This window comes from Tinamus guttatus, unplaced genomic scaffold, assembly GCF_059628265.1.
Source record: "Tinamus guttatus ecotype Peru unplaced genomic scaffold, ASM5962826v1 Tinamus_guttatus_pri_ptg000048l, whole genome shotgun sequence".
In the NCBI taxonomy this organism is placed as follows: domain Eukaryota; kingdom Metazoa; phylum Chordata; class Aves; order Tinamiformes; family Tinamidae; genus Tinamus; species Tinamus guttatus.
Window position 1 is genome coordinate 119,673 of NW_028288582.1, and position 11,453 is coordinate 131,125.

The 11,453-nt window shown below is 54.5% G+C and overlaps 1 protein-coding gene across 1 annotated transcript; it reads right to left on the reverse strand.

Annotated features, from left to right (window-relative positions):
• Positions 1-337: 337 nt before the first annotated feature.
• GNPNAT1 (glucosamine-phosphate N-acetyltransferase 1) lies at positions 338-5,777 on the reverse strand. Its single transcript, XM_088538915.1, has 6 exons — positions 5,754-5,777; positions 3,347-3,533; positions 2,579-2,641; positions 1,851-1,978; positions 1,326-1,387; positions 338-658 (listed from the first exon to the last, which is right to left on the reverse strand). Exons 2-6 carry the CDS (start codon positions 3,516-3,518, stop codon positions 511-513), a joined length of 573 nt encoding a protein of 190 aa, XP_088395041.1. The 5' UTR covers positions 3,519-3,533; positions 5,754-5,777; the 3' UTR covers positions 338-510.
• Positions 5,778-11,453: the final 5,676 nt, after the last annotated feature.

Below are 11,453 nucleotides of genomic sequence, written 5' to 3' on the forward strand. Positions count from 1 at the left end.
GAGTGAGGTTTCATGGAAAGAACCCACCAAATTCCCATTCCACATCCCTGATCCTGCGCAAGAGCAGCGTCCCTGCGCAGGTCGCATCTTCCAGCGGTGAAGCACAGAGAGGAGCACAATCCCATGAGCTGCACTTTGGCTACCAAGAAAAGAAGCGCAAAACTTTAGAAAAATACAAGGCAAGAAAAAATTTGAGATAAAAATATATACCTTTGGTTAAAAACCATCCCTTTAGCAAGATCCTTTGTAACCCAGCTAGAACAAAAGAAGCTTCACTTTGACTGAACAGTAGTAAAAATTAGTTCTAAGAGCTCATCTCCTACCCCAGAGAACCCTTCTAAAATGTCAGTAAGGTTTTTTGCAGGTTTTACACATCTTGACGTTGAGTATTTATAGGGATTGTTATATTTGCAGCAATGAACAATATAAATTTTCCACAAAGAGAAGGTTCGTCGCACAAGCTCCTCCACCAACAGTCCTTACGAAAAGAAAAAATAAAAGACTAAGTTCTTAATTAAAGAACCGTTGAAACATGTAATTTTCTTCAGATACCGAATAGCCAAACTTCTTATAGAAAGCCACGTTTTTTGGCAGACACTCGAGAGTAATTTTGTAACAGTTCAGCCTTTTACTGAGCAACGTAAGGGTGGATGTTAATCTGCAAGACACAGAAAACCAGAGGTTAAAGGAAACAGTCGGAACACTGAATCAATTAACATTTGATTAGCCGAAGTTTTTAGTAGAAGCCACTTTTGAAAACAAACTTAGGGAGATTTAGATTCCTACAAGAAATAGAATCCAAAGTTTCCCTGGGAAAAAACTCGCGAAATGCTTTTATTGGGCCTTTTTCTCTTTTTCCCCTAAATCTCCACAGAAAGCAGCGTTCCACTTCAGGTACCAGCTAGTTTTCCCCATCAAAAACACCCACACGTTTGGGGATGCACCTATATCAGAGCAGGGTGTGAGGCTATGGTAAATGCCTGCTCACACAGAGCAGCCTTCCTCCCGTAACGCCGATGTTTGGGAGCAGCCACTCGGTTTTCCCGAGTCTCCCTGAGCACGCAGGAGAGCTCCCATCCCAAGGGAAAAGCCAATCCCGTGTCCTGCAGGGCAGGACGGGCAGGCAGAGCAGCGAGGGCAGCGCTACCCACAGGGACAAAGGGACAGGCTGGTCGGCACGGCCACCAATGGCCACCACGTCCCCCTGCCACCTCGGCTGCAGCTGCAGCCTGTGCTCATCTCATCCGTGATCCCCTTGGGAGGGCACACGGATACGGGGCTCCTGCCCTGCCTGCTGTTGGCTGGTAGGGAGAGGGAATACTCACAGTTTACCCAGCTGCTTTCCTCTGCACTCCCCGCTTACTACGACGTCTTCTATCCTTCCTCTCTGTGAAAACACAGGCAGGTGTTAGCTCAGGGGCACGCTGTTGTTTTCATTTCCCTCTCGCTCCGTGTTTCTCGCTTGGATTTCCTAACGGGATGCAGACTTCAGGGATTCCCCCCGTGCCAGACACGCTCGTCGTGCCCGTTCCAGCGCCCCGAGCAGGAGCTGCCCTTGCACCCTGGCTCCACGTGTCCGACTGGGGCTCTGCAGGCGCGAGATCCGCAGCCGTCTGCTCCACAACCAAGTCTAGCTCAAAATTTCAGGACAAGAGAACGGGGCAGGCATCAAACTGCTCTTTACCTTAAGCCAAAGCTTCCTTTTACCATTACCCAAGAGAGCAGCACCTAAAAGATGCCTCTGCACTGATGCAGGAGAACATACTTTGTCACACGGTAGCACCATAATAACAAACAGAGGTAGTCTGGGGACAGGATCTTTTTCTTCAGGCTGCAGCTGCAGAACATACCTTTGCACAGGAGTGAGTGAATTTATGTTCTATAACCAGTGTTGCTGTAGCAACAATCTGCCCAAGATTTATATCTTCTATAACAGTAACGTAGTAATCTCCAGATCTCTTCATGTGTTCAAATGTTTCTGCGGGAGCAGACAGACATTCAAATGGTCAAACACTGGCAACAGGTTCTGAACGCACATCACTGAGGAGTTCAGCAGCACAGGCCATGGTGAAAATGGTACCAGAAAGCTCCTGAGCCAACCCCAAAAGAGACAAAATAGGGATAAAGGAGACATGAAACCAATGCCCTTCCTTAGCTGCTAGGAGAACCTTCCTTCTTCAGCATCTGCACCAGCACCGAGGTGGCAGGAGCCACCCCAGCTCTTACATTTCAAGCAAACCAGTGAAGTGAGCTCGTAGCTTCATGAGCTCTGGATCATCTTAAAAAGGATCCAGGAGCAGAGAGAAGCCCCTGCTTCGTTGCTGGCACTGCAATCGTTCAGCCAGAACAAGCCATCCCCAGTAACCTGTTACACTCCTCCAGTTCAAAACCCAATACACAATTTAGCCCTTTGAGGTAGCAGCAGCTGAATCCAAACTGGAGTGACAAAGTCTGCCCTGAAAGATTAAAAAAGTCCCCCTGGCACCAGTCACACACCCAGGTAGATTTGCTTTCGGCATCAATATCTTTTGGCCCCAGCAATCTCTCTGGAAACGGCAAGAAATAATGATATACTCACTGATAAACTGCTCTGGGCTTACAACTCCAGTCTCAGTGAGCTGACCCAGGACCTTAAAAAAGCCTGTTATAAAAGAGAAGAGGGGAAAAAAGAGATTCAGTGAGGTATAAAGACACACAACTGGCTCCAAGAGTACGGAACAGCCCGCGACGGCTGCCTGGAGCCCCACGGCACCATCTAATTGCTGGCAGGTAAAATGGTGCATTCTGCATATTGTAAAAGTAGACCGTAATCTTCAAAATCAAAGCCCATGCCTTGAGCTATGCTCAGGGATCAGCTAACGAACCGGCAAACTGCGACTTGAGTACGGCCGAAAAAAGACACTTGCATTCAAACAAGAAATGGATAAGCCTGACGTTATCCAAATACTCTGCTAAACATTCAGGACAACTTTTTTTTTTTTTTTTTTCCCAATTTTCAGATCTGAAGAAACCTAAAAATGCTGGTTTACATTATTTTAATAAAGGGAAGAATAAGAACAGCTATATTCCCTATCCCAAAGGGTGGCGAACAGAAATCAAGGATTATCTGTAAGATTTGAGTTTGAAGATTGGTTTCCACACTTATTCACAGAGTAGAAGCAATTCTGAACGTCACCCAGCACACCAGCAACCATTCTGATGCCAAGGGCTCAGATTCCCTTCCGATAAAGGACCCAGAGCAGCTAAAAGAAGCAATCCTTAACTTCTGAGATACCTCAGGAACGCACATTACCTGGTCCAGCACCCAGCTTAGGCCTGAGCCTAAGTCCATTGAGCAGGACCCTACCTCGATTTAAGTCCGCGGTGCAGAGTGGTCTCATAACCAGGCCATCCCCCGGGTCCAAGGGGGAAATGGCAGGGGAAAACGTCGCCGTGTTCTCGCTCCAGTCGAGCTCGTGGAGGATGCTGGGGTCAAACATCGGCGTGTCGTCCGGCATCACGGCCGCCACCGGCATCATGGCTGCAACGGGCTCCTGCAAGAGAGCGCACAAGGGACCTTCTGCTTTGCCATCATTTTAACGGCATTTTTAGATCCTTTTTCTTGGTTATACTGTGCTCCCTGGGATGCGACGACAGGTAGGTGAACCAGAACTTGGTCACTTTATCTTTCCAGTGAAGCTAAACGCCACCAGAGCGGGTTAAGCAAAGAGCACACGCTATCTAAAGTCAACACAAACACAGCTTTGATGGTTGGGCTATGGAGTTGCTGGTGTTCCTTCAGAAGGAAAATAAAATAAACAAAAAGGCAGCTAAGGCATCGACTAAGATATTTAGCCTCTGCATCAGTTTAAAGAGAAAACACTGCTAAGCTCCTGTGAACAGAGTCTAAGGTAATCTGTGTAAATATTCCTCAGATTTTAAACTGGGGGTAGGACTAGCGCAGTTTTTAAACCAGGCTCATTACGTGTAAACATCCAGTCCCTCAGCCGAGCGCCACGGCACACATGAGAACACAGATAGTCCAAGAGCTGCCTCGTGTCCATGAAACGTTTTCCACGCAGTCGTGTTTGCTTTGTGTGTTTACAAAGCCCAACGCCACCTCAGCTATAGAGCAGTGCCTTATTGTCCATTAACAGATAAAATGTAAAGCTGCCAAAGCCACGTGGGCCACCTGTTAAAGATTAAAAAGAGAGAGTGGGAATTGCGTATTGTTTGGGATTAGGGAGACAAGGAAGCAGAGGGATATATTGTATAATTGCTAGATATGAGCAAATTACTCCCACTTTCTCATTGATGGAGTAACTAGTGAGGCACCTGGAGTCAACAGAGCTTATCGCAGCACCCCCTCCTGAAACTATACTCCAAATTAACTTAATCACAGAAGATGTGCTAGTTGCACACAGCAACAAGAAAAAACGGTCAGGGACCAATACTTTTCCAAGTAAGATATATTATGATCCCAGGAAGCTGCCTAGAAAGCGCGGAGGATGCTCTCTGCAAAGCGCTTCACTGCAGCAGGCAAGTCTGGGAACTGAAGGCAGATCCGGAAACACAGCTGAAACGGCTTCTTCAAGGAAAAAAAGTCATCTTTTTCTTATGCCACCTACTGGTGTACATGGGCCTTTAAATCCGTACTCCCTTAAACAACCTGAGATGTAAACGTGAAAAAAACAAACTAGTTAAATAGGAACAGAAATTCTCATTGCACGTCAGTTGAGAAAGGGAATTGATAGGGAAATGTACAAAGAAAAAATTCTTCCTACAGATGGAGAATAGGAATTGAGAGTCAATTTTGCGAGTGCCAGGTTTGAGTGTCACTGATCAGATAACACGAGCTGATACACGGGGGACCGCGGACCCACAGCCAGGGTTTTATTTACGCCAGTGCTACGCAAACCTAAAGCCTCCCTAGTCAAAGCAGCTCACCTGCCATCTCTATTTCCAGACCTCGGCCATTCCAGTGTTGCTATTTACCCGTCCGTTAAAAAGCCCTCCCCAAATCCATGATTTTTCCCACAACTCCATGCAGATAATGTTCTGCTCGGAGTGTACATGAAGCTCACGCGCATCTCAGTTCCGATTACAGGATACTAAGTGCGCGTGTGGCGAAAAGAGCACACGAAGGAAATGAAAAACCGATATTTTCAAGCAGCCGGGGTAGTTTGATGCACAGCGATGACCCAGGGGTTATTTTGCAGCCTCCCGTGGGTGCATGCGTGGGTTGCGCCAGCGGCTCCACGCGCGTCCCGGAGCCGGGAACGGCGCGGGAAGGCGCCGGCTGAACCACAAACTTCACGGAGAGCCGGGGCCCGTCCCGAGGGCCTGGCCCGGCGGCCCCGGGGCTCCCGGGGATGCTCCGCGCTGCGGGAAGCGGCACCCGCCGCGCCGGGGATGCGCCCGGGAGCCGCGTGGGGACGGGGCGCCCGCAGCGCGCGGGGACCTCCCCAAAGAGCCCCCGCGGCCCCACAGCTCCCCCAGCCCCTCGCGGGGTCCCCGCGGCACTAACGGCCTCCCGGGGCCGGGCAGGGGAGCCCCGGCACAAAGGGCCTCGCGGGGCGGGGGGCGGCAGCGCGGCACCCCCCGGGGGCCCCAAACCGAGACGCCTCCCAAAGCGGGGGGGAAGGTCCCCACACAGCCCCCGGGGGGCAGCCTCTGCAGGGGAGGTCCCGCGGGAGCGGGAGGCCCCAGAGCCGCCCCGCGGCACAAACGCGCCCCGCACCCGCCGCCCCTCAGCGCCCCCTTCCCCGCGGTACCGGCTCCGAGGGCGGCCGCGGGGCGCGCGCACGAGGCTCCGGCTCCCAGGGCGGCCGCGGGGCGCGCGCACGAGGCTCCGGCTCCCAGCGCCGCGCGTCACCGGCCCCGCCGCAGGCGCCGCACGGACGTGGCACGGGGCGGGGCGGGGCCCGGCGCGCACGCACGCCCGCGCGCAGCCAATCGCCGCCCGCCCGCGGCGCCCCGCCCCCTCGCTCGCATTGGGCGAGGCGCGGCGGGTCGTGCCGGCGTCGCCACGCCCCCTCCGCGCCGCGAGGACACGCCCCTCCCGCCGCGAGGACACGCCCATCGTGCCCTGAACCCACGCCCCTCCCGCCGCGACGCCCCGCCCCGCCCACAGCGAGGCCACGCCCCCGGCTCGCGCCTCAAGATGGCGGCGGCGCCGTGAGGCGAGGGTTGTCTGCGGGTGCCTCCGTCGCCTTCGCTTACCCCTCCGGTGCTCTGTAGCCGCTGGGGAGGCTCTTTTCTTCCCCACAGCCCCTTCCGGGAGGGCTGTTCCCCCGCAACGGCCGCTCGAGGCGCGGGAGAGACGAGTTGGGAGCGGATTAGGCCGTGGGCAGATGCCAGTGGTGAAGGCGGCTGGGCCTCGTCCCGGCCCGCGGAGCCCTTCCCGCCTGCCCCCCTCCAGCCCTACCGCCTCTCTGCAACCTCTGGGCCTTGAGCTGGGCCGGTGCCAGCCACGAGGGAAAGCACCTGTCACTTGTAGATTTATTTTTTTTCCACAAAACTTGGCTTCTAGTGAATTTGCCCATGCTCAGGTGCACGGTTCCTTGCTTCCCCTCCTGATCTGTGGGCACATGGTTGCTGTGTCACTGCTTCATCTGCCCTTGCCTGTTTTTGTTTATTTTACAGTTTTATTTTAGCTAATTTATTTCTTATTTTAGCTGCCTTTCTCATAAAGATTTTGATATGTGTTCAGACAGGCCCCAGGGCTTTTCTCCTGGAGGAAATGTAAAGCCTGGGCCTAAGCCCATGGGGTCATTAACCATCTATAGGTGGTGTGGAAGCCGCCTGTCACTAGGCAGGTCCCGCTGTGTGACTGCTCCGTGTCTGTGCAGGTTTCACGTGGGTTTGGACCCAAAGGGCCTTCCAGGAGGCTGTTTGGCTGCGTTGAGCTGCTCCCCTCCAAATCCAACACTCGCTGCCACTTGGGAGGGCCCCTGTGGTGAGACGGATCCGGTGAACGCGCTCTACGAAGGTTCCTTTTGTGCATGAGAAATTGCAGGTGGCAGCAGCTTTAGTCACAACAGCCCCAGGTGCTTTGATGGTTTCCAGCTCTGGCGGGTTAGTTTTGGAGGCACCGTTACTCTGGGTCAGGGATAGCTGCAGGGATGGGCTGTGGCAGGGCCAGGAATGGAATGGGGGTGTGAATTACTTTTTTTCTTCTTTCCCTTTCAAGTAAAAAAAAACCTTTTAGGGATCACTTTGAGGTTTCTGCCTTATGAATACCTGAGGTCAAGCCACGCGTGTTGCCTGGAGCAAGAACAAGATAATTACGGGTGCTCCTGAGGCATGAGTTTCATTTTCCGTGTTTCTCCCTCGTGTTTCACCCTCAGCATGAATCACGCTCTGTTGTCGTGGAAACAATCAACATTAGAATCACAGAGTGCTCAAGGTTGGAAGGGACCTCTCGAGGTCACCTAGTCCAACCCCCTGCACACGCAGGGTCACCTAGAGCACGTGGCACAGGACTGCGTCCAAGCGGGTTTGGAAGATCTCCAGAGAAGGAGACTCCACAACCTCTCTGGGCAGCCCGTTCCAGGCCTCTGTCACCCTCAAATTATTTATTCTTCTGTTTCCCTTCTGCAGCCCCAGAGTGACAAGATGACACCTGTGACACCGCCGCCAGCCTTTCGTTGCATGGGTAAAATGCAGACTGTGTGTGAGCTTTCCCCCTCTTTTCTTTTCCTTGAGGTACAGAGAAAACTGTGGGGAAGGATCTCATCCATGCTAAAGGATGAATAACGCGTCCTGCTCCCGTACGTTAAAGGAAGCTGGAAAGTGCTGCCAGGGCTGGTTAAATGGAGCAATTGAGTGTGGATGTGTTGCCACTGGGTGAAAAGTGTCCGGGGTGGCTCAGCTTAACTCCCCCCCGAAACCTCTTCTTCTATGGCAAGATTGGGCTGATGCAAAGTAGATGTTGCGTTTTACCCAAGGAGCTGTGGAAAGCCAAGAATTGCTAAAACGAAACCGCACGAGCGCGCGGATGACCACAGGGGGTCAGCCCAGCTCTCCTCAGCAGGGCTCGCTGTAGGATCCGTGCGGCAGCGGTGCCTTTTGGACCCGGCTCGTCCACATCCATCCTCCCAGTTCCCATCAGCCGGCAGCGCAGGAGCATCCTCACCCGGGAGATGCATCTGAAGGACCCTCAAACCCGCGTCCGTGTCAGCAGCCCCGGAGCGCTTGGCGGCAAAGCAGAGGGATCGACCTCCCATCGAGGGGAGGCTCCATGCGCTTCACAGCCTCCCTGAGGCCACCTGAACCTCGGATGAAACCAGAACCGGCCCCACAGGGAGCCCTGGCCCAGGACTGCTGTGGGGCTCTCTCCTCTCCCTGTGGTGTCACCAGCGCCGCTCGGCACCTCCTTAAAGGTCACGCAGCGAGGGCCAACGGGTGAGCTCCCTACGGCCTCCGGAGCCAGGATTTGGTTGCTAGAGAGCAAGGGGAAAGCTAAAATAATACATTTCCACGTGTGTCACAGATGCGCTCGTCTCCACCAGCTCCACTGCGGCAGATTTTGTTGCAAGGGAGGGAAAATCAGGAAAAAAGCAGCGAATCGCTGCTCTGTGGCTGCTCCACGTTCCCCGGCGCTGGAACGAGGCGGCTGCAAGGCACGGAAACTGCGGATTCGTGGCTGTGGGAAGGCAGCCATGCACTTGCTTGGTGTAAATGTCTTAGCCTGCAACACACCCTGCTTTATGAGGAGAGAAAAAGCGCTCTGCTTTCGTCTGGCCCTATGACACAATGCACCAGGAACGGCTAAATCCTCGCCACACTAAAATTGTTTACGTTCTGTTTTGGAAACAGATGCTCAGGGCTCGCCAGCCCCAGGGACTGGTGTCTTTGGCTCTCTTAAACCTCCCCTGGGTGAGGTTATAGCCCCTCGCAGCTGAACAAGAACGGGAATGTCCAAGGTGTCCGGAAGGAATGCCTGGAACGGCTCGGTGTGCCGGGAGAGCGCGGCGGCGCCGATGGAGGGAGGACACGGACGTGTCTCCCCGAGGGATGCCCGGGCCTTGGCAGGCGGGTGATGAACTGAAAACCTGCTGGAGCTCGACAGAGCTGCAGGGAGAATCCGGCAGCAGCGGCGCGTGGCCGTCTGGGATGTGGGAATTGGGGTTTCCTGGGCGCCTACGGGAACGTTAGTGCAGTCATGAAAGAAGTGCGTCTGGGACGTGCCTACCTCGCTGGGAATGATTATCCAGTCTTTAGCTGAGAAGCCAAAGATGATTTAACTGCAGAGGAAAGGGAAGTGTTGGAAAATACAGGTGTGGGAGAACTCCCGGCTGGAGCTGGTGTCTCCGCAGCCTGTGGAGACTGAGGGATGTGTGTCCTGCAGCTTCAGGTTGTCTCCTCTCTCCTGCCTGTGGCCCGGGAACAACTTTTGTGCGGGAAATCCCACCTGAACCTAACACCATCGCTGCTCCTAGTGCTCCGTTACCCCAAACCAGAGTCTGAATCCTGCACGGAGCATTGAAAAGCAGCCCCAGCAAGAGACCTGTGCTCCACCGCCGTACCGCACAGCCTGGCATGCAGCTCTTTCACAACTTCAGGCTTTCCTTGGCTGCTGCAAGCACAAACAGAGCTAATCCTGGCTCCTGCTTCCAGCATGCAGGATCTGTCGCCCGAGGGCCCCGTTGCATGGGAAGGAGCCGCGAGGCCTCACGGTCTTGGAGCTGCAGCCCTGGAAAGGCACCAGGTGGGATGGCAGCGCCGTGGGGAGGGACGTGCGGGGCAGGACGGGCACTGGGCCGGCTGTGCGGGTGAAAGGTGGCCCTGGCTGTCCCCCAGCCGCTCCGAGCCCATGGATCACCGAATCCCTAGCTCTCCTGGCAGGGAACCTCGGCCGTGCGCCGCCGGAACGCCGCGGGCGGCTGCTGGAAGCGAGCGGAGGCCGAGTCCCCTTCACCTCAGCGTCCGCCCGGGCTGCGCTCAAACTCTGCGGGGTTTTTCCTTTATCCTAACGGGCAGCCGAGCAGGCTGGAGTGACGATGGGATCTGGAATGGGCAGGTGCCAGAAGTGCTCCTGGCCACAACGACCTGCACAGCGGTGCCTGCGGCTGCCAGCCCGCGTGGGGCAGACCTGCCAAGAGAGGCTTTGGGGCGAAAGAACCATGCTCTATTCATGCACTTTATGTTTTTTAGTACATATATGTGAAACTCCCTCAATTCCCACCATCTGCCAAATCTGGTTGAAATTGGCTACCCGTTGAGGAGTTATTTAATTTCTTTTTGCCTGGGCTTGCAGTCTGTTGCTCTGCTCCGGGATTAAGGAATAAGAGGAATAATGGAGCAGCTTTTATCCCTTCCCACGACCTCTGGCCGCTTCTCGAGGTGAAGGGGGAGGTTTTGGGGCAGGCTGGAGCTGGGCTGCTTCGTTGGCTCTGCAGTCCCCCCTCTGTCACGTCTCTTAGGGTTTGTCCCGGAGCCGACCCGCTGCCTCTCCCCAGCACCAGTGGAGGGCAATTCCCAGCTGGAATCACCGCTGTCACTCAAGTTTCCAGCCTGGAGAGTCACCGACTTGTTTCACATCCCCCTTTTCCCAGGCGGGAAGTCCAGATACGGCTCCGGTGCTGACTGAAAGCCAAAACCATTTTCCAAAGGAGCAGATGCTTTATTTGCTGGGCCTGCCCCCGTGCACCGGTGCTGGGCACCGCCTCGGCCGGGCCCGGCGTTTTGGTGGGTGTTTGAAGCCTTTTTCAGCCAAGGGCCTTTTCAGGTCACCCAGTTCCCGGGCTGAGCTGGGCCCGCAGGTCCGGGCGCCCCGTGGCGCGGGTGGCATCGCTCCGCGGAGGCAGTTCCCAGCCTTTTGTCTTCGGAGCTGTGGCTCAAAGGCAAAGCTTGCAAAACTGTTTCAGCGTCTGACAGCTCCTGGCATCTCCGAGTTGCTTTAAAATACGGCTTTGGCTTCCTCACATTGCTGGGATCTCAGAAAACCTTCTGATGCTGCTTGGTCAAGCTAAGAAAAAGGGAGAAACCCCCAGCGCAGCCTCAGCAGCCTCTGACCCAGCCTGGGCCCCAGCACCCGTGGGAGCGGTGAGCGGGTGCAGCCTCCTTGCCACTTTGAGGCATGAATGTGGCCCAAATTTCTCTCTCTCCCCAACATCTAGTTTGCATTTTCATATATATATATATATATATATATTTAAGGATGGGACTGTGGCTTTTGCTCTCCTGGAGCAGCCACTAGTGATAGGATGCCGCCGGGAGCCGTCCGGTTGCTGCTTCTCCCTCCCTGGCATCTGGGTCGTGCCCAGAGACTGTTTGCAGAGACATGCTGAGGATTTGGGGGGTTCATGGATTTATTTTGTCTTTTCCAGGGGTCTTGCAGTGCTGAGGGCGGGATGATTCCCTATCGGAGAGCAAAGAGCCCCTTCCTGTGCGAGCTGACACACGCGGTTAGCAGGGGGGGATTCTCTCATGGCTAATAAGTTTGTGCTTGCACTGCAGTTTCTTCTCAG

Excerpts from the sequence above, each read along its gene's own strand:
- GNPNAT1 (XM_088538915.1), bottom strand. The coding sequence starts at position 3,518 with ATGATGCCGGTGGCGGCCGTGATGCCGGACGACACGCCGATGTTTGAC. Across the intron at positions 1,388-1,850 it reads TCACTCACTCCTGTGCAAAG|AGAGGAAGGATAGAAGACGT; the intron begins GTATGTTCTGCA and ends GTGTTTTCACAG. Across the intron at positions 659-1,325 it reads GGAAAGCAGCTGGGTAAACT|ATTAACATCCACCCTTACGT; the intron begins GTGAGTATTCCC and ends TGTGTCTTGCAG.